This window comes from Somniosus microcephalus, chromosome 16 (genome assembly GCF_052327205.1).
Source record: "Somniosus microcephalus isolate GS21.2 chromosome 16, FLI_Smic_1.0, whole genome shotgun sequence".
Taxonomy (NCBI): Eukaryota; Metazoa; Chordata; class Chondrichthyes; order Squaliformes; family Somniosidae; genus Somniosus; species Somniosus microcephalus.
Genome location: NC_141002.1, coordinates 36,244,612 through 36,272,469, shown reverse-complemented (window position 1 = coordinate 36,272,469; position 27,858 = coordinate 36,244,612). Strand labels below are relative to the sequence as shown.

The 27,858-nt window shown below is 45.3% G+C and overlaps 1 protein-coding gene across 1 annotated transcript in view; it reads left to right on the top strand.

Moving 5' to 3' along the window:
- The first annotated feature begins 1,073 nt into the window (after window positions 1-1,073).
- Window positions 1,074-27,858, top strand: part of efcab6 (EF-hand calcium binding domain 6) — a 166,475-nt gene continuing 139,690 nt past the window's right edge. The window contains exons 1-6 of the mRNA XM_086008803.1: window positions 1,074-1,220; window positions 2,400-2,617; window positions 4,613-4,707; window positions 6,743-6,809; window positions 21,712-21,848; window positions 22,964-23,082. Coding sequence (XP_085864929.1) covers window positions 1,082-1,220; window positions 2,400-2,617; window positions 4,613-4,707; window positions 6,743-6,809; window positions 21,712-21,848; window positions 22,964-23,082 — 775 coding nt within the window. The 5' untranslated portion in view covers window positions 1,074-1,081. The remainder of the gene's footprint in view (window positions 1,221-2,399; window positions 2,618-4,612; window positions 4,708-6,742; window positions 6,810-21,711; window positions 21,849-22,963; window positions 23,083-27,858) is intronic.

Genomic DNA, 27,858 nt, shown 5'->3' with positions numbered 1-27,858 from the left:
AGGTAACTGTCCCCTGGAGAGTGGAGACAGGTAACTGGCTCCAGACACCAGTGGAGACAGGTAACTGGCCCCAGACAGCAGTGAAGACGGGTAACCGGCCCCTGGACACCAGTGCAGACAGGTAACCGGCCCCAGACAGCAGTGAAGACAGGTAACCGGCCCCTGGACACCAGTGCAGACAGGTAACTGGCCCCTGGACACCAGTGGAGACAGGTAACTGGCCCCTGGACACCAGTGGAGACAGGTAACTGGCCCCCGGACACCAGTGGAGAAAGGTAACTGGCCCCCAAACACCAGTGCAGACAGGTAACTGGCCCCTGGACACCAGTGCAGACAGGTAACTGGCCCCAGACAGCAGTGAAGACAGGTAACTGGGCCCTGGACACCAGTGGAGGCAGCTAACTGGCCCCCGGACACCAGTGGAGACAGGTAACCGGCCCCCGGACACCAGTGGAGACAGGTAACCGGCCCCTGGACACCAGTGGAGACAGGTAACCGGCACCTGGACACCAGTGGAGACAAGTAACTGGCCCCTGGAGAGTGGAGACAGGTAACTGGCTCCAGACACCAGTGGAGACAGGTAACTGGCCCCTGGACACCAGTGGAGACAGGTAACTGCCCCCTGGACACCAGTGGAGACAGGTAACTGCCCCCTGGACACCAGTGGAGACAGGTAACTGCCCCCTGGACACCAGTGGAGACAAGTAACTGGCCCCTGGACACCAGTGGAGACAGGTAACTGGCCCCTGGACACCAGTGGAGACAGGTAACTGTTCCCTGGATACCAGTGGAGACAGGTAACTGGCCCCTGGAGAGTGGAGACAGGCAACTGGCCCCAGACACCAGTGGAGACAGATAACTGTCCCCTGGGGAGTGGAGACAGGTAACCGGCCCCTGGGGAGTGGAGACAGGTAACTAGCATTGAACACAGAGTGGGGCCAGGTAAATATCAGTTACCACAGAGCCATATATTGCTCTTCTGTAAAAAGGAATGAATGATTTGCTTTCGCAGGCTGTTATTTTATTAAACTTATTTTTAAATGCTGGGTTTTCTGATTGTGGGTACAGGTGTTTGAAGAGGATGGTTGGCACTCCCCCAGACTTGGGGGCTCTGTGCCTCGAGTCTCGTGGAATATCACTGACTCCAAGATCCCAATCAACACCGGGGAGGATCTCATCACGTAACAGCAACAGTCGAGCTTCACTGCAATCAGCTACAGGTAAAATGACATGAAAAAATAGTGTAAACGTATACACATTACGGTTACAAACTTGCTTTTCCTTAATATTTTTTATTGGTAAATATAAAAAATATGGACTGAATTTTCCAGTAACCAGCAGTATTGCCATATTTTGCAAAATGTGACATTTTTTTAATCCATTTCCTATACCAGCTACACCAAGCATCATGTGGCCTATGTGAGTGAATGCGATTATTAATTAGCATTTTATTACAGACAGTCTTGTGCTCTTGTCTCATGCCCATTAGGAACTGGATTGAAATTTATTTCACATAGGGCCCTTAAAGCCAGCAAACAAATGAGACATTGATTTTGTTATAACAACAGAAAATGCTGGAAATACTCAGCAGGCCAGGCAGCATCCGTGGAGAGAGAAACAGAGTTATTCTGGGCTGGATTTGAGATGGAAGGCTAACCGACTGCACTACCCAGTTCCCCCTGGTCGTGCTTTCCACTGGTGGCTCTTGCCACTTCACTTCCCTTTTTTGTGTGAGGTGGGAGAGGAGACAGAAGAGCAATACAGCATTTTTGTCAGTGATGTTGCATGCAAATGAGGTCATCATGCCTTTCAGTTTGTTTTATGTAATTAGATTGAGTTTGTAAATAAAGAAAATGCCAGTTTTGCAAATAGTTTCCCCTTAATGGATTTGTTTTGTTGTTTTTTCATGGGATGTGGGCGTCGCTGGCAAGGCCAGCATTTATTGCCCATCCCTAATTGCCCTTGAGAAGGTGGGAGTGAGCCGCCGCCTTGAACCGCCGCAGTCTGTGTGGTGAAGGTATTCCCATTGTGCTGTTAGGGAGGGAGTTCCAGGATTTTGACCCAGCGACGATGAAGGAACGGCAATATATTTCCAAGTCAGGATGGTGTGTGACTTGGAGAGGAACCTGGAGGTGGTGATGTTCCCATGCGCCTGCTGCCCTTGTCCTTCTAGGTGGTAGAGGTCACGGGTTTGGGAGGTGCTGTCGAATAAGCTGCCGTGCATTTGTAGATGGATTGTGTTTTGATAATGACACTTTATAAAGTACTTATTGCTCCTTGTCAGCATATGCATATGTTTGTGAGTATGTTGTCTCATTTAATGCAGGCTAAATATTAAGCCATTGTCCTTTTCTATTGCACTCCAGTTATTTCAATTTGATTTAAAATTTATTTCTTAGGTTCATTGTACTCTGACCCAGATCTAAGTTGTTCTTTTGCAAAAATTGAACACATCCTTGCTCAGAGAGCCAAGGAAAAGCAAAATGACTTGAGGAGAGCTTTCGAAGCTTATGATGTAGACCGAAACCTGACGGTCACCAAAGGCGAATTCCGCAGAGTGATTGAAAAGTTTCTGCTGCCTCTTAATCCAAAACAATTTCAGGATCTACTTGCAAGGGTAATTGAGAAAAATGTCTGATGCTTGTATTTAAAATAGCCCTAGAATTTTACTACTGTTATTATCATTACTGTTCTTTCTCACTCCTGAGCAACTGAAAGAGCCATTCCACAAAGTCAAATATGCTCCATATGGGGTGAGATGTCTAGAATTTGCACATTTAGAATGTGTCCTGTTTCCATGGAACTCTGAGATTTGAGTATTTGATTCAGTGCTCAACATTTAAAAACATCTCTTAAGGGCATATTTATCTGGCCAAAGGAAGGATTACCATCTTTTTGCATGATTTGTATTGCATACAACCTAGATTTCAGTTTAACATTTTCAAGTTTATTGAGAGCTGTTGTTTCCATGGGAAATTGCTCCAATGGTTAGTCACTATGTGCAACTCTGTTGTGATGACTAAAATGCAACAGCTGTGAACCTGGTTAGCAACTTTGAAGCGCAGTAAAATTCTCTTCCAGATAATTATTTCCCTTTAAAACAATTTTCAAGTACACACCTTCCATTGCTTTGAAACCACCTGATAAGCAAAATTGCCTCCAGAAAGCTTGGTTTCCTCTTTCATGTCTAACTCTGAAAAGCCCCATTCTGGCCAAGAGTTAAAAACTGCTCCCATATTTTGGGAGGCTTTGGTAATACCTGTCTTATGCAACTGGACAGGGTACTAGAAAATGCTCGTGGTTTGATAGACAATCCTTCTGTCACTTCTAGTCTCGAATTTCTCTGTCACATTCTTTTTGCCTTTCCCTGTCTTAGCTAGAGGTGCCCCCTCTTCCTCCTATCCCCCCTTCAATTGGGTTTCCAACAGGATTTTTCTACCACCTCTTCTCTCCTTAGATAATTTCCTATCCTTCTTCCTACCTTCACCTCATCCAGATATACTCTTTTTCTTCTCTTCTCATCCCCCAGGTGCTATTGAAATGAATGATTAAGTCAGGCTTTATTCATTGGAGACAGATGCCTGTGCATGGCCATTTGGGGCTATTGTTGGTTACATCAAGAAAGTAACATTCATTTCTGCATCCATTAGAGCCCCGGTTACAGGGTGGTTCTTGTGAATTCTAGCATTTCGTATCCGAGATGATGGATTTGTAGTTTTTTTGTATCATTGATAAATTCATATTCATGCACAGTTTGTTTGCTTGCATTTGTGCAATCACATAGGGCTTCTAAACGTGAGTAGTCAGCTGCCAAGTGGGGATTGTATAGTATGGGGGGAGGATGTCACCCTTAGTCCAGGATGTTTAGAGGCTCTGCGGGATGCATTGTGGTGTTTCTGGAAGGGGGAACGTTGTTGGAGCCCAGTTTGTAGGTAAGGTTGTGAAGTTTTTTTTATGAACCTTTGTGTTTTTACGTGATAAATTATACGTTAGGGGTATACGGTAGGGAAGAAATGTCATGGGAGTTGTATCTTGGAGAATATATTGATATTATTTGATTGATCATTAAGTTGAAACTGGGAAGAAAGGTTGTGTTACCTGATTGGTTATTTTCTAATTTTGCTATTTACCAATTAGAAGAAAACACAGGTACTTAGCCAATGAGAAAGAAGAAAATGGACAGACAGATACAACTGTCACAATGTAGATGGCAGGCTCAATGTATATGATAATGTAATGTACGGTAATGGATTTGATTATCTGCTGATTTGAAGGAATTTTTTAGCATGGAAGCTTATCTGTTACAATTGTAAAGTTCTGAATATACATAAATTATTTCAAAGATAAGAAAAATTCTAAAAGATACCAGTAGAAATAGAGGTGATTCTGATCCATTACTTGGATGCATTAAAATGTAGAATAATGAACTCCTGGGACGATTACAAAGTCAAGCATTTTAAAATCAGATCATCTTTTGAAGAAATTCTCTGGTAGCTGGTATTTCTTCATGGGGTGGGTGTGCGGGGGGCTATATTCCTTTTAGGAATGACTGCAGTGGCAGTAAATCTTGTGTTCTTCATATAATATAAAATATATTCCTTGCCTTTTTAAGCTTCCCATCAACAGCGATGAAACAGTTCCTTACATGGTATTTCTGGAACAGCTCCGTGCATCTGATGGATCGCGAGTAAGAAGTGCAAACAGCAGGTTAGTATCTAAAGTAAAAGGAAAAACTGGAAATCTGAAGTAAAAACAGAAAATGCTGGAAAGAAACAGCAGGTTAGTCAACATCTGTAAAGCGAAAAAGACGGGTTATGACATTTTGGATGTATACCCTTCATCGGGACCACTCTGATGAAGGGCACACATCCAAAACGTCATAACTTGTCTTTTCTCTTTACAGATACGGATTGACCTGCTGCGTATTTCTAGCATTTTCTGATTTAGGTCAGTATCTGGTGATACCTAGGACAGGGAAATAAAGGAATAATTTTCACAGTTAAGTAACTGAAATTCATGAGAGTCTGATTAATAGTATTGTGCACTGGGCATTTGATGAAGGAGGTCTGAAGGGAAAGGATGAGGTTGACACTGCAGGGTTTAACAAAAATAGGTAACTTCCAGCCTGTCCCTTGGGACATATCCTAGGCTGAACGCATTAGCCTTTATATAGTCTAGAGTAAGGACTTCTTGTGCATCTCTTGGACATGTAATGATAATGAAATAGCTATGCTCATGTAACTTTTTTTTTAAAGCGTTTTCCAACCAGCTTTCTCCCTTCCGCTCCTGAAGGCACTAACACATGGTGAGGACAGTGCCCTGGGTAGTGAGTGCTCTCTGATACCTCAACAAAGTGTCAGTTCTTTTGTGAGTCTAGATGGTGACTGTAGGCAGGTTGCTTGATCAAAGGGTGCATCACAGCCAAGCAAAAACTTGTAATGTCTACACAAGAACATTTTCTAGCTGGTGTCCCTGGATAGCAATCGGGTATGAGAGCCCTAATTGTTTATTTTTTTTCCTAGCCAGGGGTACCAAAGCCAATTTTGGTGTCCTACTGACACCCTAAGTGAGATCAATTATTCCAGCATAAATCAGATATTGAACTTGAGATCTTCCTGCTCTGTATGAATCTGTTCCACATTCAGCAGTGAATTTATCAATTGAGCCATCAAAGTTGTGCACTCACATGATACAATCTTACAAACAAAATTCACTCAGCAAGGCCGAGGGAAGCGAGAATCCACAATTATACAATCAAGAAATCTAGCCATTTACAGTACATGGACTGTCAGATCTCAGTATTCTTATTAACCAAACATTCTGTAACTAAACGAAATAACCATTTTTAAACAGAAGTGTTTTAAATATTTCTCTAAGTAAAAAAACACCCCATCGATCATTATAACATTGTTTCATTCCAAGTGAGAAATCTAATAGTTGAGTTAAGCTCAGTAATATTTTTGCGAGTCAAACAATAGTGGATTTCTTTCAGAAATCCCAATGCACCCTACTAATAAAGTTTTTAAAGGGATGCAGTATTGTTGCCTGGGTAAAGTGCTCCTCCTGGCTCCACAAAAATATTGCAAGCTGCTGTAGGACAGGGCTGCACCCACCCCCCCACTCTGCCTCCCCTTCACCCCCACCCCCCACCCCACTCTGCCTCCCTCCCCCCCCGCTGCCACCCCCCTCCCCCCGACCCCACATAGGACCTATCTACCTGCATGCCTGTCCAATTTGTGTCTGCAGTTTGGTGGTTTCATGTAGATGAGGCCGGATATCCAATTTTGATTGGGACTCGGTTGACGACTTCGGGCGCATGGTATGGACACCCATTTCACACCCAAAAAACGGCACTACTTCAATTTTTCTCCCCATATCTTTTCATCAGCTTGTAAAATCTTAATCAAACTAGTACTTCAGTCATAACAACAGAAAATGCTGGAAAAACTCAGCAGGTCAGGCAACATCCGTGGAGAGAAATTTGAGTTGACGTTTCGGGTCGAAACCCTACTTCAGTCACTCTTGCTAGGTTTTCAGTCATTAAAAAAATCTATGAAGGTATAACCTGCACACTAGATTTTACCTAGATACTGCTGACCCACCGTCGTGCCCTGTAAATAGTGCAGCCATTGTTTATAGCAGTAGTTGCTCGAAGCACTACAGTGTGTCTTTAAATAATGTTTGTACTGAGTTTATTTCAAAATAGCAACTGTTTGTCTATTCTCCCTCTTTCTCTCTCCAGGAGCAGTTCCATTATATCCAATTGCGATATGACATTAAGGCAAATTGAGAATCATCTCCGAGAAAAGGTGAGAAATCCCCTGGTACATGGCAAAAGACAAAAATCAATCCCCCACCTATTAATGGGTGGGATCTGGAGAGTTGCTGCTTTATTAATTCAATGTAAATACAGAGACAATCACACATAACTTCATGGCAGAGCGGATACCTTCTGTTTAGGTGTTAGATACTGAATTTATTGAATAACTTCATTTCAAATGTTGTGTAGGTTTAAGATTTTAATTAGCAATGTTAACTGAAAATATATGCAGTAGTACCAGTATAACTTGCTATATGAGTGCTGGTGAGAAATGGCTGCAAAAAGATTGTGGTTTCCTTTTTCCATGCCCTCTCCAGATTGTAATTTATTCTTACAAACAGTTAAATCTTTACTAGCAAATAGGCCAAATTTCATAATTTTTTAAGTGGTCACTACACCACCTCTGAAGTGATATCACATTTCTGGTCAGGGCACCTAAAATGTTTTACACTCTTTTGATGGTACTCGAGGGGATCAGTGAGGATTTACCCATCCCTGTGCATGTCCATAATCCCTACATCCTGCTTAAGTGCCTTGGGACGTTTTTCTACATTAAAGGCACTATATAAATGCTATGCTCAAGACTTCAAAATACCTTGAATGTAGGAAGTTTTAAAAATAAGAGTACCAGAGCCAGATAAACAGCAATTTAGAACTTGAATTAGCTCAGCTTGGCAACCAAAGAGAAAGATAGAGTGCGTGGATAATAATTAATATTGCTTAAACTGGAGCTTGCAAAGGAGCAGCAAAGCACAAGGAGGCTCTGAGAAACAGCAAGGCTGATAAAAAAGGGAACCAGCGACAACATGATATGGCAATAGCAGAATGATCTGCAACAATCCACAGTTGGCGTCCTGGCCAACATTTACCCCTCAACCAACACCACTTGGGATCTTGCTGTACGTAAAATTGGCTCCCAGGTTTCCCTGTATTACAACAGTGACTACACTTCAAAAGTACCTCATTGACTGTGAAGCGCTTTGGGACATCCTGAGGACATGAAAGGCGCTATATAAATACAAGTTCTTTTATTCATTCTTTCAAATAGAGTGTGTGTGAACAAAAGTATTGGAATTCAAGCCTTTGATTTGGTCTGGTACACAAAAGATCTATAAATCCAATCTTATTCCAAAATTAATCTTAGACATAAATGGATTTTTAAGGGCATTTGAATTGTTGGCAGTACAGCACAAATGGTGAAGAGGAACATGGACCTAAAGATTAGTACCACCATTTAATGGAACAACCTTACTGCATTATCACATATAGTTCCTGCATTCCATATGGACTGCGATACAGCGAAACATGCAATCCTTAACTATTATAATCTCACACAAGAAGCTTATTGGTGTAATTTTAGAATGTTATGGAAAGCAGCTGATTATGTGTGCAAAGTCTGGAAATGTAGAATGCTCAGAACCTAATTAGAAGAAGATACAGAATGAAGTTTGGGACAAGTGAATTAATGTTCAAAGGCTAGTTTCTAGAGATTGTACCAGATGATGCTGGACAACAAATGTAAAACTCTAAGTGAGATAGCTAAGAATGCTCATCATTTTGCTGTTTAATGAGCTTCAGGGAACCAGTTAATGAGTGGGATAGCAGACCATCCCCATCAGAGGAGGTCCCTGCTGCAGTAGTGGCACACAACCTTATGCTAACATGCAGAGGGGCAAGGTTTGTCCTCATGATATCCCTCAAGATATGAGGACCCTGGGTAAATTGAATTTGACTGACCTCACTGGAGGTCATGTCAACTCAGGTCACATGTGGCATCTGTGTCTCGCATTCTGAGCCATAGTGCTGTGGCGTTGCCATATTGGGGAAACACTGTGTGTATGTAGATAAACCTGTATAATCCCCTTTTAACTGCTGCATTCCCCTCCCCCCGCAAGACAGTTGCAAGCTGAGAGGAATAAGGCATGTTCAGACTTGCCTGCTGCTGAGAGAAGGAAAACCAATCAGGTTCCAGCAGGTGACCAATCCGTGAGTCATCACAGGTTCGCAGGCTTTACGAATTCAGTACTGTATTGTGAGAGTTGGAGTAAAGACCTATTTCTTGTAGCTCGCTGTGTTGCCTATTTCTTTACGCAGGAGACTGTAGTCTCCCACAGTGCTATAGTTATTGCAGGAAAGGCTATTGATTTGACAATGGGGATCAAAGCCTGTTGATGGACAGGAACTGGAACTATTCCATTGGATAGGAATAGGAGTAGGCCATTCAGCCCCTTGCGCCTGTTCCACCATTCAGTTAGATCATGGCTGATCTGCACCTTAACTCCATTTACCCACCTTTGATCCATATCCCGAATAGTGGTATTTTGGGCGTGTTGCCAAAATTTATTAAAAGTAGCCTATGACATTTCACTTGCAGGACATCAGGGAGTGTAATACACAAAGAGCAGATTGTTTTTGATTGGCTCAATGGACAAAATTTTCAGAGAAACCGGCACGTTGTTGCATACAGCAGTGGATGGAAAATTTTGAGCACCTGTAAGAAACCCTCACTGCATGTGAAGCCCAGCCCATAATCTCTAAAAGCACAGCTGAATTTTGTAGGGCATGTGACCAGTTTCAGCATTTGTGTAAACAGGGTATTGCATCAAAGCAACATTAGTCCCTAACGATCACAAATAAAGCTTTTTAGGAGGTGAGCTTAGATATATATAGGTCCTACATCTGTCAGATGGAAATTGAGAAAATATATTGGCATTAACAGACCATGTGCCTATGTTATTGGATGCAATAGCAGTTGTATCAGTAGATGTGGATGGAAGTGTTTAATTAGGTTGAGTTCCCAGAAGAGATTCTGTCCAATCATCCACCATGTTCAAGCAGTTGGTGAATTCTTTTCTAATGGGCCGGTGATTATGTACTGCTATTTATGGATAATAATGCTATCATGGGACAAACACCATGCCCACATCACTATAGTAACCCAATTGAGAAAATCAGGGTTAACCCTTGAAGCTGAAAAATGTAACTTTCATATGGATGAGCTGTTGCACTTAAATCACCGTGTGGGTGAGGGGAAACAATGATCTGACCAAGTGAACGGGTATGGGTATTCTTCAGGCTGGCTGACCATTACTGAAGCTTCATCCAGAACTATAGTGACAGATCCATGTCAGTAATGAATCTGACTCAAAAGGTGAAGCTGAACCAGGTGGTCTGGTCCTTGATTTGGAGAATGCATTTACAAAACTGAAAGATCGCTTCTATGCTAATGAAGTGCTAACCAGGTCAGATTATATGCAAGAGTTTATTGACCATGTGAATGTGTCAGACAAAGGCATTGTTCTCATACTGGGTGGGTCAGGTGAACGATCTCTGGGTGAAACACCCTGTTGTCTGCCTGAGCTGTAAGCTTCAGTGTAGGAAATGGCCTGCTCAGCAATTGAACACCATGTGCTTTGCAAAAGTTACAGGCTTACTTGTATGAGATGAAATTTAAGGGCTAATTCTTCTGAATGCACATTACTGTTAGTCACTTGTGACTTTGCTTTCACTGCCATTGTGATTTAGAGTTGTGGGAAAGAGAAGTGAAAGTCGCTTTTTCTACAAGACCTTTGAAAGTGCATCAAAATGGCCCAGAAATTCGGGTCGGGGGCTTCCCGCGGGTGCAAGCCCCCGACCTGCACTTACCTTGCGCACTGGCCGTTGAGCTGTGGCCTCGCGTGGAATTCCGATCCGGGGCCTGGTCCAGCTGCCGGCGCGCAGTGCTTGCGTATCCCAGGGGCGCAGTTAGTTTGATGCGGCCCCTGGGATCACGTGGGCCATGGAGAGCCAATCAGCGCAGGGAATGCTCCATTCATAAGATTGACAGGAAGAGCTGTCAAAACTTATAAATACTACGGCCACAAAATAGCACTAAATCTTCAAATAATTTTTTTTTAAACAGCACATTTTTTAAATAAACTATAAATTACATGAAATAACTATTTTAAACAATAATTTAAATTTTTGAAAAAATAATTTTATTTTCTAACGGGGCTAAAAATAAACTTACCTTGCTTTAAAGTATTTAAAAATAATAAACCTGTGGAAAAAATGTTTTAATTTTAATGAATTTGCCACTTTCCACAGGTTTATTATTTTTAAATACTTTAAAGCAAGGTAAGTTTATTTTTAGCCCTGTTAGAAAATAAAATTATTTTTTTCAAAAATTTAAATTATTGTTTAAAACAGTTATTTCATGTAATTTATAGTTTATTTAAAAAATGTGATGTTTAAAAAAAATTTATTTGAAGATTTAGTGCTATTTTGGGGCCGTAGTATTTATACATTTTGACAGCTCTTCCTGTCAAAGTTGCGAACTGTCTGGATGAACCTGAGACAGTGGCCGTGGAGAGGATCTAATTGGTGGCTAGAGTATGGAGTTTGTGGTGGAGACCGAAGACAATAGCTTTGGTCTTTATAATGTTTAACTGCAGGAAATTGTGGCTCACCCAAGACGATTTGTTCCTCTTAGTAGACATATCTGAACAACTGGTCTCATTCTTAGTGACAAAGTAGTGCATGAGCTCCTTGCATTTGTTGGGCATGAAGGTGAAGAAAGCAGGGGAGAAGGGTTTAAGGAGATGGTTGGTAGCGGAGAAAAGAAACTGGAGATTATATGAAAGAAGAGGTTTCAGGAGGGCAGTGAAATCAGAGGAGCGAGGGGCAGATGAGTTGAGATGGAGACTAAGCACTGAGAAAGGGAAAATAGAATATGAGAGTAAGCTTGCAGGGAACATAAAAACTGACTGTAAAAGCTTTTATAGATATGTGAAGAGAAAAAGATTGGTGAAGTCAAGTGTAGGTCCCTTGCAGTCGGAATCGGGGGAATTTATAATGGGGAACAAAGAAATGGCAGACCAACTAAATACATATTTTGGTTCTGTCTTCACAAAGGAGGACACAAATAACCTCCCAGAGACACCGGGGAACATAGGGTCTGATGAAAGGGTGGAACTGAAAGAAATCAGTATTTGTAGGGAAATGGTGTTAGGAAAATTGATGGGACTGAAGGCCGATAAATCCCCAGGGCCTGATAATCTACATCCCAGGGTACTTAAGGAAGTGGCCCTAGAAATAGTAGATGCATTGCTGGTCATCTTCCAGAACTCGATAGACTCTGGAACGGTACCCATGGATTGGCGGGTAGCTAATGTTACCCCACTATTCAAAAAAGGTGGTAGAGAAAAGGCGGGGAATTATAGACCGGTAAGCTTGACATCGGTAGTGGGGAAAATGCTAGAGTCCATTATAAAAGATGTAATAGCAGAGCACTTGGAAAGCAGTGACTGGATCGGACAAAGTCAACATGGATTTACAAAAGGTAAATCATGCTTGACTAATCTACTGGAATTTTTTGAGGATGTAACTGGTAAAATAGATAAGGGAGAACCAGTGGATGTGGTGTATTTGGACTTTCAGAAGGCTTTCGATAAGGTCCCGCATAAGAGATTAGCGTGCAAAATTAAGGCACATGGGATTGGGGGCAAGGTATTGACTTGGATAGAGAACTGGTTGGCGGACAGAAAGCAAAGAGTTGGAATAAATGGATCGTTTTCCGAGTGGCAGGCAGTGACTAATGGGGTACCGCAAGGATCGGTCCTAGGACCCCAGCTGTTCACAATATATATTAATGATCTGGATGAGGGAATTGGATGTAATATCTCCAAATTTGCAGACGACACAAAGCTGGGTGGGAGGGTATGCTGTGAGGAGGATGTCGTGAAACTCTAGTACGATTTGGACAGGTTGGGTGACTGGGCAGAAACATGGCAAATGCACTATAATGTGGATAAATGTGAGGTTATCCACTTTGGTGGCAAAAACAGGAAGGCAGATTATTATTTGAATGGCAATAGATTGGGAGAAGGGGAAGTGCAAAGAGACCTGGGTGTTCTTGTGCAACAGTCGCTGAAGTTAAGCATGCAGGTGCAGCAGGCGGTTAAGAAGGCAAATGGTATGTTGGCCTTCGTAGCAAGAGGGTTCGAGTACAGGAACAAGGGTGTCTTGCTACAGTTGCACAGGGCCTTGGTGAGACCGCACCTTGAGTATTGTGTGCAGTTTTGGTCGCCTTACCTGAGGAAGGACATTCTTGCCATGGAAGGAGTTCAGCGAAGATTCACCAGGCTGATACCTGGGATGGCAGGAATGACGTATGAGGAGAGATTGTGTCGATTGGGCTTATACTCACTGGAGTTTAGAAGATTGAGAGGGGATCTCATCGAAACCTATAAAATTCTGTCAGGCCTGGACAGACTAGAAGCAGGAAGGATGTTTCTGATGGCCGGGGAGTCCAGAACCAGGGGTCATAGTCTAAGGATAAGGGGTAAGCCATTTAAGACTGAAGTGAGGAGGAATTTCTTCACCCAGAGAGTGGTGAACCTGTGGAATTCTCTGCCACAGAGGGCGGTGGAGGCCAGTTCATTAAGTATATTCAAGAAAGAGTTGGATATATTTCTTAAGGCTAAAGGGATCAAGGGATATGGGGAGAAGGCAGGGACAGGGTACTGAATTTGAATGATCAGCCATGATCTCATTGAATGGCGGAGCAGGCTCGAAGGGCCGAATGGCCTACTCCTGCTCCTATGTTCTATGTTTCTATGTTTCTATGAGTCACACAGTACTGAGGCTGATGGAGGAAAAGAGAGCGGATATCTCAGGAAGAAGCTTTGAATGGGGCTGGTGAGGGGGTTGATAGAGAATGATGATTTTAAAGGAAAGGTGAGAGGGGTGGAATAAGGTGAATTAAAGTTAAAGTTGGGTACATGAACACTTAAATGCATAAATGTAATCAGAGTAACCTAGCAATTGAGTTGGAAATCATTCATGGACAGAGCTACTGAGCAAAATGAGTAGCAAAGGTTACACAGGCAACTCGGTGTATCACTCTAAATTAGCACTAACAGATGCTGAGCATTAGCTATAACAGCGACCAGAGTCTGAAGTTATAAATTGGTAAGTTACTTTAAATGTAATTCCTTAGATAGTTAACAAATTAACAGCTTTGAATAGCCTGTCTATTAAATATCTCAAGTCTACATGTGTGATTAACAAAGTTCAGAGCTTACACAACCTCATCCTCACGAGTGGCGTGATTGTGTCGATCTCCTTCTTTCCCTGGTACACAGGCATTAACTTCTGGAGTGTGAATTGATCAACCCCTTTGCGGCAGTTATCACTTTGGTTTCAACTGAACCCACCTTACACACGAGTGACGCTATCTGAGCTAGCTTTATCCTCATCTTTCTCGGACTCAGACAACTCGCAATTAAGTGACACTCTTAGCTCTGCCTACAACGAGCTGGTGTAGCCACAATTTAGCTTCTAACCTCTAACACCATGTCCTTAAAGGTACCTTGTACTGGTAAAGATACCTCGTACACCTGCTGGGCAAAAGTTCTTACAGAAGCAAAATAGAGGAAGTAAAAGTCGTCTTCTGATTAACACAGAACCTAAGAAAAACTGCTACTTCTACCAAAGACACTGAAAAACTACATCTGACTGACCCATATGTCAGAAGGGCTTGTCCCCTTTAGTGTCAATCATCCCTAACAAATCAGTACTGAAGCATGGAATTACAGACAGGTTGGCTTCATTTTTATAACACCCTTTACTTTTAACAAGGGTCCTGCACAACTGTAAGGCATTGGTAGCCACACAAACCTGAGGGGTCGTGACCTGTTTATGACTAAGTGCTTCTTCTCTGGACCTGGGCCAGTAATAATGGCCCTGAATTTGCGGTCGGTGGCATAGCTAAGGAGTATGCCATCGACCTCTGAACAGAATCCACACTTACTTGCTGCGAACCCCCCTTCAAGAAGTTGCTTTCAGAGTCTGCAGAGTTGTGCGCAGCGTAGTGGCCCACGGATCCCAGGGATGCACTGTTGTGCGCAGCGTAGTGGCCCACGGATCCCAGGGATGCACTGTTGTGCGCAGCGTAGTGGCCCACGGATCCCAGGGATGCACTGTTGTGCGCAGTGTAGTGGCCCACGGATCCCCGGGATGCACTGTTGTGCGCAGCGTAGTGGCCCATGGATCCCAGGGATGCACTGTTGTACGCAGCGTAGTGGCCCACGGATCCCAGGGATGCAGTGTTGTGCGCAGCGTAGTGGCCCACGGATCCCAGGGATGCAGTGTTGTGCGCAGCGTAGTGGCCCACGGATCCCAGGGATGCACTGTTGTGTGCAGCATAGTGGCCCACGGATCCCAGGGATGCACTGTTGTGCGCAGCATAGTGGCCCACAGATCCCAGGGATGCACTGTTGTGTGCAGCATAGTGGCCCACGGATCCCAGGGATGCACTGTTGTGCGCAGCGTAGTGGCCCACGGATCCCAGGGATGCACTGTTGTGCGCAGCATCGTGGCCCACGGATCCCAGGGATGCACTGTTGTGCGCAGCATCGTGGCCCACGGATCCCAGGGATGCACTGTTGTGTGTATGTGAACCTGTGATCACGTGGGGTGGTGCTCCTTTCACTTCCTGACTCTTAGCCAATCAGGAAATAGAGGAGATTTCTATAGTAAATATATGTCAGTAGAAGATAGAATTCTTCTACTGGCATATATTTACAATCTGCATAGGGTTTATTAGCCACTCTTAATTGGAAATGTTGATTGAAGGGATTTTAAAAGGTAGGTAATATATATTTTAGTTATGCCAGATATACATTTGATCAAACATCTTTCATAACTCTGTGTAAAGAATAATACTGCATTTGTTAGATGTACGGTTCTTACCGACTCAGTATTCGATTAGTGGCTCCATTATTTGAATTGTGCCCATAAAGTAGCAAACCCCAATACAAAATGAATCAGTCGGCTTTTTTTATTGTAATATGTTGAGAAATAATCGGCACACAAAAACTTTGCCCTTAAACCAATCTATCCAACCTATAGAGTGCCTATTGCTGGTGTTTACTGTGCTTAATTTCTGGGTTCAAAAACTCCTCGGGAAATATTACATGAAAAGAGCTTTGTGTCTGGCCAGTAAATTTTTAATCAGAAAATGCTGGAAACACTCAACGGGTGAGTCAGCAACCACCAACTATTACAATTTTCTCATCCCACCCTCCCCTTATGCTGTGCAATAGGCTCCTGCACCGGTTTGCACCAGCTGTGAAAATTTTCAGTGTAATTAATGCGCAGTAGGTGGGCAATTAGCCCAATTGATTTCAGTGGGTACATGAAACATGCAGCAAAGCCAATGCAGAGTCGGAACTTGATAGATCGCAAGTTTGGGATTTACTTGCGGTCAATTTCAAAGGCGGTATGATGGCGTACTCTGAGAGTGTGCCATCATACTGACCGTGAATTCAGGGCCACTGATTTTACAACTTAATTGCTTAAAAGTCTGTATTGACTATTTGCTTCCTAGCACTCAATTCAACAGTTGAACTCCATATTGTATTGGCATCCTGATGCGCTATCAATTACTGAGAAAGACTGGAAGTTAAGAGAGTAACAAACAGGCTTTTATTAGCTAAAGAACGAAGGCATGCCTCTAGTGGTCGACCGGTCCTGAATGCCTGGGGAACTGCAGAGCAGCCGCCTTTATACCAGGGCATATGGGTGGAGCCAGGGGCGGAGCCAGCTGAGGCATGCATAGACAGGTACAACAATGGACAAGAGTGAACAACAGTGAAGTGAACAACAGTGGAGTGAACAACAGTGGTTTACCACATTCACCCCTTGCTTAAAAAATGAGTCCGACGGGGTGAAGTGTATTAAAAGTTCGTATAATTAAGTCTTTCTGGGGGTCTTGTATGCCGTCGTGATCGTCGTGGCGACGGCTGAGGTGGTGCAGCTTCCGACGCCGAGTCCTGCGTGGGCCGGAGCACTGGCGTGTCGTCCTCATGGGTGTTGAGTTGGTTGGTGATCAATGATGGGTCACGGGGCCACGGCGTGCTGTCTACAGGGGTTAGGTATGGGTCCGTTGCCGCCGGTGCATTGTGGGTAGCAGTGAAGGGCAATGGTAGTGGGTAGTGGGTGATGTTGGTTTCAGGGGCCCCCGAGGGTGCGAGGTCTCGTATGGAGACTGTGTCCTCCCGCCCGTCCGGGTACGCAATGTAGGCATACTGAGGGTTGGCGTGGAGGAGGTTGACCGTCTCAACCAGGGGGGCCGTTTTATGGGTCCTCACGTGCTTCCGAAGTAGGACGGGCCCTGGAGACATCAGCCATGGTGGTAGCGAGGTCCCCGATGTGGATTTCCTAGGGAAGACGAACATTTTTTCGTGAGGGGTGGCGTTAGTGGCAGTACAGAGCAGTGACCGAATGGAGTGGAGCGCATCGGGGAGGACATCCTGCCAGCGGGAGGTTGGAAGGCCCTTAGATTTTAAGGCTAGCAGGGCGGCCTTCCAAACTGTCGCGTTCTCTCTTTCTACCTGTCCGTTCCCCCGGGGGTTGTAGCTGGTGGTCCTGCTCGTGGCAATACCTCTCACGAGCGGGTACTGGCGGAGTTCGTCGCTCATAAACGATGAGCCCCGGTCGCTATGGATATAGCTGGGGAAACCGAACAAGGCGAAGAGGTCGTTCAGGCATTTAATGACCGTAGCACTGGTCATGTCTGGGCAGGGGATGGCAAACAGAAAACGGGAGTACTCGTCGATGATAGTGAGGAAGTACGTGTTGCGGTCAGAGGAGGGGAGGGGCCCTTTAAAATCGACGCTCAGGCGCTCAAAGGGGCGAGTGGCTTTTATCAGGTGTGCTCTGTCTGGCCTATAAAAGTGCGGTTTGCACTCGGCACAGACTTGGCAGTTCCTGGTCATGGTCCTGACCTCCTCGATGGAGTAAGGCAGGTTGCGGGCCTTGATGAAATGGAAGAACCCGGTGACCCCCGGGTGGCAGAGGTCATTGTGGAGGGCCCGCAGTCTATCAACCTGTGCGTTGGCACATGTACCTCGCGATAGAGCATCCGGGGGCTCATTGAGTTTCCCGGGCCGGTACAAGATATCGTAATTGTAGGTGGAAAGTTCAATTCTCCACCTCAAAATCTTGTCATTTTTGATTTTGCCCCTCTGCTTGTTATTAAACATAAAAGCAACTGAACGCTGGTCAGTGAGTAGGGTGAATCGTTTTCCGGCCAGGTAATGCCTCCAATGTCGCACAGCTTCCACAATGGCCTGGGCCTCCTTTTCGACAGAGGAGTGTCTGATTTCGGAGCCTTGGAGGGTTCGTGAAAAGAAGGCCACAGGCCTTCCCGCCTGGTTAAGGGTAGCGGCCAGGGCAAAGTCGGACGCATCGCTCTCCACCTGGAAAGGGATGGACTCGTCCACCGCGTGCATGGTGGCTTTAGCAATGTCCTCTTTGATACGGTGGAAGGCTAAGCGGGCCTCTGCCGCCAGGGGAAAAGAGGTGGACTTGATAAGTGGACGGGCTTTGTCCGTATAATTAGGGACCCACTGGGCGTAGTAGGAGAAAAACCCCAGGCATCTCTTCAGGGCCTTGAGGCAGTGGGGCAGGGGAAGGTCCATAAGGGGACGCATCCAGTCGGGGTCGGGGCCGATGACTCCGTGTTCCACAACACAGCCAAGGATAGCGAGGCGGGTTGTGCGGAATATGCACTTCTCCTTGTTATACGTAAGGTTTAGGAGTTGGGCAGTGCGGAGGAATTTGTCGAGGTTGGCGTCATGGTCCTGCAGGTCATGGCCGCAGATGGTCACATTGTCCAGGTAGGGAAAAGTGGCCTGCAACGCATTCTGGTTGACCATTCGGTCCATCTCCCTTTGGAAAACCCCTTCCCCCACTCACAGTCTGCAACCAGCAGTTTTCAAATTGCCCGCCGCGCACCTTTTGCAGCCTCTCCACGCTTAAAGTCACCCCCCCCCCTGTTCGCTAACCTCGCCCACGACTGTAAGCCCATCGCCACCAAAAGCAGGCGATACAGCGCTGGTGACAGAGTTTTTATTAAATCTGAGGTGGAGCGGCTCCTGAAGGAGGGGATTATTGAAGCTAGCACCAGCCCCTGGCGAGCCCAGGTTGTGGTCGTCAAGACCGGCGAGAAGCAGCGCCTGGTCATTGACTACAGCCAAACAATTAATCGATATACCCAACTGGACGCATACCCCCTCCCCCGCATATCTGATATGGTCAATCAGATCGCACAATACCGCATATTCTCCACCATTGACCTTAAGTCAGCATATCACCAACTCCCTATCCGCTATGAGGACCGCCAGTATACTGCCTTCGAGGCAAACGGCCGCCTCTACCACTTCCTTCGGGTTCCCTTCGGCGTCACCATTATGCATATACAGCGTCGTCCAAGATGGCGGCCCGCTCGGCCCACACGCGGCACTGCTGGAGTTTGGGGTAGGTTTAGCCTTGCAGACGCTGGCGTAGTGCCCTTTCTTCCCACAACCAGAGCAAGTAGCGTTTCTCGCCGGGCAGTGCGCTCTGGGGTGTTTGGCTTGGCCACAGAAGTAACACTTCGGGCCCCGGGACATCGCTGCAGAAGTTGGGCCGTTGGCGGGATGTGACGGGGGTGGCGCGGCGCAGGGTGGCGGTCCTACCGTGTCCCAGGATGGCGGCGCCCGCGCCATCCACGATGCGGCCGTGCGGTCAGGGGAGTAGGTGTCCATATTCCGGTGGGCCACGTCTAGCGAGAGTGCGAGGGCTGTGGCCTTCTTCAGGTCGAGTTCGCCCTGCTCCAACAGTCTCTGCCGGGTGTAGTTGGACCTGAGGCCCGCGATGAAGGCGTCCCGGACAAGTTCCTCCGTGTACACCGCGGCCGACACCTCTTTACATTTGCAGGCCCGGCCGAGCACCTTCAGCGCCCGTAGGTATACCTCCATCGATTCCCCGGGTTGCTGTTTGCGGGACCCCAGGAGGTGTCTGGCATAAACCTCATTTACCGGGCGTGCGTACTGTTCTTTAAGGAGGTCGAGAGCACCCTTGTAGGTAGTCGCATCTTGGATGAGCGAATAAGCTTGGTGGTTCACCTTGGAGGTCAGAATTTTTAGTTTGTCGCCATCGTTTTGAACAGTTTTGACGGAGGCTTCTAGGAAAAATTCGAAGCATCGCAGCCAGTGTGCGAACTTGGTAGATGAATCCGCTTCTTGAGGGTCTAGTTCCAGGCGTGCTGGTTTGAGGATTTGCTCCATCGAAAAAAAGTTTAGCTAATAAAATTGATGCGCTATCAATTACTGAGAAAGACTGGAAGTTAAGAGAGTAACAAACAGGCTTTTATTAGCTAAAGAACGAAGGCATGCCTCTAGTGGTCGACCGGTCCTGAATGCCTGGGGAACTGCAGAGCAGCCGCCTTTATACCAGGGCATATGGGTGGAGCCAGGGGCGGAGCCAGCTGAGGCATGCACAGACAGGTACAACAATGGGCAAGAGTGAACAACAGTGAAGTGAACAACAGTGAACAACAGTGGAGTGAACAACAGTGGTTTACCACACATCCACAGGCAGTTTACAGGGTATTTCCCTTATGAATCTTGAAGGCAACCCATCGGCAATTTTATGGGATACTGTTCTTACAATGTCAATGCAGTTGTCCACAATAAGGTAATTGATGGCAAAGACCTTGGGCAGGATTTTAACTCAGGAGTCGGGTAGGAGGCGGGACTACAACTTTTGGGGTTGTAGTCCCGCCTCCATTGAGATGCGGCCAATTCACGTGATTTTAACTTGATTGACCTTGTTGAGCCCGCAGCAGGCCAATTAAGGGCCACCCGGCAACAGGTGACGTCACAGACTGAAATTTCATCTGTTAAGAGGTTTTGACAGATGAAGTATCAGTGTTTCACAGCTGTTTGAAGCTGTCAAACACTGACAGTCTTACTTCTAACATGAGTCCTTCTCCACAGACTCAGTTAGAAATCTCTCCTGCACAGTAAGCCGAAGGCTGTCACTTTTCACAGTTCGCAGCCATTCTGCTTTCTGTGCCGGTGAGATGAGGGACTCCCGAGACCTAAAGGAAGGAAGGCAGAAAAGGTAATTTAAACTTCTTTAATCACTTTAGACACACCAAACACACTTACCTTTGCACTCATGCACACATCACTCACCTGAATACCGACATCTCGACCCCTCCAAGTCATTCAACCGGCCGGCCCGCCTCCTCTAACTTGGCGTGGTTTGGAACCGTCGGGAATCCCACACTTCAACCTTCAAAATAGGGATTAAGCTAAAAACTGCCTGTTAACTACCTGTTAACAGGTAGTTAATTGGCACTAATCCCTTCCTGCCTCGGGTAGGCGGGTCCCAGTGCGGGGCGGGTAACCGCCGCCTCTGAAACTGGCATGGAGGCAGGTTTGGGTGCGGGATGGGGTCGGGACCCCTGATTTCGGGATTTTAACCCCCCCCCCCCCCCCCCACGCCTCCAATCCCGACTCCACGGCCCAGTGAAAATCCTGCCCCTTGTTTCTAAATGTACAGATATTCTGGAGGGAAATACAGAGACGGGCAGTGATTTTTTTGATCCATTGGCAGAGTTCAAGGAGGCAGTGAGCGACACGGCTAGGAAATTGATGCAGTTAGTTCCCAGCGGAGGTGCTGGGTGGGAAGGCCAGTGAGTGTGCATGATGGGCATTTGGGGATGCTGCTTGTATGGATACAATCACTAGTGCTTGAGTGGCCCTTTGGAGAATGTCAAGAGAGACATAGAGCGTAGTTGTGGGCTTAGCTGTGAGCTTATCCAAGTGGCTGTATATGCATAATGTTGCCATATTTTAGCATTAAATTGGCCATCTCATTCAGGGATACCAGAGTTGAACAGCCCAAATTGATTTAGTGCAGGATCCTTACTGCTGGCCATATTAGTTTAGACTGGAGTCGAAGTCAGGTCCCAGAGGTGAAGGGAGACTATGCTGACTTATTTGCATTGCCTGCCTCCCATTTTTGTAATAACTTTGCAAAAATCTATAACTAATATTATTATTTCTCTAACTTAGATTTCAAATAATTTAAAAAACCTCATCAGAGCCTTTAAGTTGTTTGATTATAACAAGGATGAAAACATTCAGTGCTATGAAGTTCGAAGAGTTCTCGAGAGCTACTGTTTCAGAATGACAGATTCTCAATTTGAAAGGTCAGTATAAGCAGACGCACATCTTTGTTTTTTCTGGATGATTGTTGGCTGTTCTTTGATCTATTAACACTCCATTATCAATCCAGTGTATTACAGTGTTAAATCATTGCATTAACTGTAAACCTCTTCCTAAAATATCACATGCTTTTATTGACTACATAGACTACATTGATGCCACAGTGGCATGTTTTGAATGGGAGAATATATAGCCAGTAGTAATTACAAGGCAGTGATATAATCAGTTTTATGTATTACAACAGAAGAGTAACGGATACTTGTAAATGATTATGAAATTTGAGACTGAATCACTGCTTTGGTCCTAGAATAACTTTACATTAATATATATGAACTGTATTGTTTTATGTTGATCAGCAGTTGATTGTGCCAATTCCCTATTGATTTAGTGAATGACAATTATTAGTCCTTCAACTTTCATCATTGACACAAAATGCACTGGCCTTTGGCAATAGAAGACTCGAAACAGAATATGGGTGAGATACCAAAACCGAAGCCAGCATGAGTCAATGCCAAGCAAATGGGAGAACATTAAAAATAAAGAGCAACATGCATTTAAATTGGTTTGCAAATAATCACTCTTGCCATTTATAAATGCCACATTTTCATGAGAGTTCTGTTAATGAATATTCGCTTTACTTTATGTAACTTACATTTACTTTTTTTATTAATCATTGAAAAAAAATCCCTCATTTTAAGGTTTCTATGCCAAGAACTGTTCCCTAGCTGAGAGGGCTGGCTTTTAACAGTGCTACTCTTGAGTTTAGGAGTGTCAAGAGCAGCCTGAGCCTCAGCATTGAATAGCCTGTCAGCATTCACTTCCCTGCTCCTCTTCAAATAATGCCCTGGGATCTTTAACGTCCACCTGAGAGGGCAGAAGGGGCCTCGGTTTAATCTCTCATCTGAAAGAAGGCACCTCCGACAGTGCAGCACTCTCTCAGTACTGCACTGAAGTGCCAACCTAGATTATGTGCTCAAGTCTCTGGAGTGGGACTTGAACCCACAACATTCTGACTCAAGAGGTGAGAGTGCTACCACTGAGCGATGGCTGACAGTTACTTTTCGTTATTTTCACTGACCTAGCTGTATATTTCCATCAGGCTTTGTTCTCGATACCACCTTTCTAGAACTGGAACAGTGAATTACAAGCAATTCCTAGAAAAGCTGGGCGTCCGTGTTGAACCCTGCAACAAATGCGTTTCAGAATGTGTGGCGCAAGGTATGGTCTCAAGCTAATGATGTTGTTCACTTAAGTTAGTAACCATGTAAATTTGTAATGAGTCTAACACTTGTCGTGGATAACTTGTGGAAATCATGTTAGAAGCTGGTCTCCAGAAAACTTATCAGCTACATTTCACTGTGAGCTTTATCAGTAATGTGTTTTCAATTATGCTTTATAACTCACTTGTAGTTCACATTCTATGGAAGTATACATGGGAAGTACTTTTTCACCTGTAATCTTTCTACAAGGGAAGTTTCTGATTTCTGTTGTTCCACTGAAGAGAAAGCAATCAACGGAGGTCAGATACTTAATTGCTGTTAAGTCTGTGTGTTATAGTGAGAATTATTACACAGACCACAAGAGTAAATTTTAACAGGTCTTTACTAGTCGAAGGTCAGGGCGGAACTGCCCAATAAATCATTACGCAGCACTTATATACCGGTGTGGTCACCACCGGTATTACAGTATACAGCAGTCAAGATAAAGTAGTGCAACCCTTAAAATAGTTCTCTTAAAGGTGGAACGGTTACATACACTACAATCCTCCCTTTTTAGCTTAACAGTATATATTCCCCATTAAACATAACATCATAACATATATACACAACTTCATGTAAAAACAGTTCACAGATTCAGTCTCTCTGGAGGCTTCCTGACTCGGTCCGGATAACGCCTCGGTGGTGTAGTAGTTTTCGGTGGTGTAGTAGGTTTTCGTTGCTGGGGTGACTCATCTAATAGTCCTTCACTGGACTTAACAGCTTGAACTTTCATAACTTCAGAACCAGCATTGTTGACTTCTAAAGGCTCGAGTACCTTGGGAAGTTTTTCTGCTTCCAGACTGATTTGGCTCAGTTCGGAGGGACCACGTGCGTGACCTGGTGGGGGTGATAATGGTTCAGATGAGTCATCATCTTCTGCTTCCTCTCTATTGTCTTCTATTTCCTCCCTCACTTCAGCTTTTGCCTCTGCCACCAATTCCCTGAGTGGCTTATTACTGCTGACACTGCTCACAAAAGGGTGCTCTTTCTTCTTAGCTTTCAACTGATCGATGAATTTGACATATTCCCTTTCTTGCTCAGCTTTGATTCGTTTGGCCTCATCGCGCAGACGGTTTGTGTGTTCCTGTTCCATTTTCTCAATCAGCTGCTTCTGCTGTCTTTCCAGATTCTCCCACTCTGTGTCAAAGAACTTTTTCTTTGCATTCATCTCTTGCTCAAAACGGCGAATCATTTGTTCTAATTGCTGTTGTAGTTTGAAATTGAGTTGAGTTCGAGCCCGGTGTTCCTCAGAAATGTGCATGTCTGTAGACTGGACAGACTCAGAATTCTCTGTCAAACTATGTTGTTGTTGTTCAGTGGAATTCTGTTCTGATACTTTGTTCTCTTCTGAAGCATTTATGCACTCCTTCGTTTTTCCATCATTAGTCTGCAAGTCCATTTTAGACTTGTCTTTTGCACATGGGCTGGTCTTACCATCATCAGTTCCAGAGTCTGAGCTGATTGTCTTCACCGAGTTCTCACTCTCGGCTTTGTCACTGTCACTGCTGCATATGCCCTCATCCAATATTCTGGACAATCGTTCAGGTTTAACATCTTTTTTTCCGGAATCTACCGTTATTGCTTTTAGGGAGTGCCAGTCCATATTTATTTTCCTGATCTACTCCCGTCCCAGAAGTGGTGGACCTCCCTCAGGTAGTACATATAAGTCCATTCCTTGGTGTTCTTTGCCCTTGTGTATCACCTTGACTTTTATCTTTCCGATGGGGTACACTCTTTGCCCCGTGTATGTCTGCAATACTATCTCCGTATCCCGTAGGGGAATATGTGTGAATAACCTTTTGTAATCTTGCTTATTCATGACCGTCAACGCCGATCCGGTGTCCAATTCCATCTTCACTTGGACTCCTGCTATCTGCAGTGTGACCCAGATAGTTTGTTGGTCAGCTTCCTTACTCACATTGTGAATTCTCAGACTACCCAGTTCCTTGCTGTTGGAGTCTGAATCCGAATTCTGTTCATCCGAACACTTCTCAGCCACCTTATGTACCTTTCTGCACTTTTCCTGCGGTGACTTTTTGTTGCTGGTCTTCTTTCCTGACCGGCATACTTTAGCTATGTGACCAAGCTTGCCACATTTTCTACATTCCTGGTTTTTAAACCAGCATTGGTTCTGATCGTGTGTTGTCTTCCCACAACGATAACATTTCGTTGTACCCAAAGCCATTTGATCTACGCTGAGTACCGCTGCCTTCAGCTGCATTTCCGCAGTGCCTCTCGCTGCGGCTTCGTGCGATGCTGCAATAGTGACAGCCTTATCAAGTGTAAGATCATTCTCTTCAAGTAGCCGCTTTTGTGCTCCTTCTTTCGACAATCCACACACGAATTTGTCTCTCAGTGCCTCTGTCAGTCTTTCCCCAAACTGACAGTATTTCGCTAGCTTACGCAGTTCAATTAAATACTCCGCGTTGCTTTCCTCTTTCCATTGCGTTCTCGCATAAAATTTAAATCGTTCCGCTAACATCAGCGGTGTGGGGTTCAAATGATTTCTCAGGACAGCAACAATATTAGCGAAGGTCTGATCCGCCGGTTTAGCTGGTGATAGAAGATGCTTCAATAGCCCGTATGTCTTCGCACCCATTGAGTTTAGTAAGGTTAGTGCTTTATCTTTATTTGATATTTTATTTGCCTTACGATAAATCTCTATGCGTTTTACATACGTGGCCCAATCTTCAACATCGGGATCGAAATCGTTGATGTTACCACGCTTAGGCATCCTCGCAATCTTCTTGAGAAACAAAAAGAAATTTTTCTTTTATTTTTTTTTTCAAAATGGCGGTTTCCCGCGCTTGTCTTCTTCCCCGCCTACGAAAATGGCGGCTTCCCGCGTTTGCCTTTCTCCCCCGCTGGCTGTAATGGCGATTGCCGTATTGCTGCATTCGCCCTCCCCAGCGGTTTTCAAATCGTGCCTCCCAGCCCCTCTTGCAGTCCGGTCCTTTCCCCCGGCTGCGGCTGAGTTCTCCGCGTTTTTTTAAAATTTTCTCCCGCGCCTACGCTGTCCCGGTCGCTGCGCCTCGCGGCCTCGGTAGCTGCCCGGCCTTTCTCACCGGTCACGGTCGAGCTCTCTCTCGACGCTGTTGCGTCTCCCAGCCCGCTTGCAGCCCGGTCTTTTACACCGGCTGCGTTTGTCGCGGTCGAGCTCTCTCTCGACGCTGTTGCGTCTCCCAGCCCGCTTGCAGCCCGGTCTTTTACACCGGCTGCGTTTGCATTCACCGTGGCTCCCGTGCCTTACGCTGCCCCAGTCTCAGCGCCTCTGGCCCCGACTTCTGTCCGGCTCTTTTCCCCGGCCGTGGTCGAGTTCTCCGCCCTTATATCCTCCGTTTTTCCCTCCCCTACTTCACAGCCAACGTGGCCGACTTGCTGCTCGTCGCTGACCGGCTTACCCACCACCGTGATAGAAGGGATGATCACTGCCTGTTACTGATGGAAGGCTTCGTGTCAGAATTCTTCCTTTGCTCTGCAGACCCGAGTCTTTTCTCAGCAGAATGATGAGGGCGGATGCCTCTTCTCGACGCCCGTTAAACTGCCTTGGATGTATCTCTGCCGCAGGGTAAGATCGTACTCGTCGCCACTGTTAAGTCTGTGTGTTATAGTGAGAATTATTACACAGACCACAAGAGTAAATTTTAACAGGTCTTTACTAGTCGAAGGTCAGGGCGGAACTGCCCAATAAATCATTATGCAGCACTTATATACCGGTGTGGTCACCACCGGTATTACAGTATACAGCAGCCAAGATAAAGTAGTGCAACCCTTAAAATAGTTCTCTTAAAGGTGGAACGGTTACATACACTACAATTGCCAGGAAAGTTTGAGGACCAGTGGCTTGGACCACATTTGTGTATCCAGCTGCTAGCTAAAGAGAACCATTGGCAGAGGCTTCCTAGGAATGGTGTGTAGGCTAGGAAGCATTTTAGATATGGGTTGGGGGAGGTGAAGGGTAAAATATGTGCACATGTAATTTTTTTTCCCCCTCCAAATTTCTTCTGCTGGGTTATGGTTCCCTCACTGTTCTCCATTCATACCAATGGCCATTCTTTACATATAAGTCGAGACAGCATGGCTGGGATCTTACCTGAGGGGCGGGACTGCTGGTTTCGGATTCTAGTCCCGCTCCCAATGACGTCTGACGACCTGACGCTATTTTCCCTTGATTGGCCTTGTTAAGCCTGCCCTGCGGGCTTGCTGGCCAATTAAGGGAAAGCTGATGTCAGATGATGGCAGTGCATGACACTTCATCTGCCGGTTTTGTTAAAGTGACAGGCACCATAATTTTTTGACAGATGAATTGTCAGTGTTTGACAGCATTGAGGTGCTGTCAAACACTGACAATCACTGTCCAAAAGTGAGCCCTTGCACCCAGGCTCACCAATGACTCTCTCCTTAGGAGAAAGGAGATGGCAGCTGCATGTGAGATTGTAGAAGCCATCTGTCAATACTCCCAATCAGATGAGGCTTCATAGAAACATCAAATCTTGTCACCTGCAGAAACATATAAACAGAATAAAAACATTTCTCACTACATTCTCTCATACTTACCTGTGCACCATTGCACCCATCACACTAACTCTGCAGCTGTCATTTGCACACTTACGCTGCAGCTGTCCCACAGCTCGCCTCTCTGACCCTGGCGGGGTTCCCCGACATTGGGGAGCCCGCATCACCAGGCGTAACATGGTGAAAAGCCTCTTGACTGCCTGTTAACTGGCAGTTAATT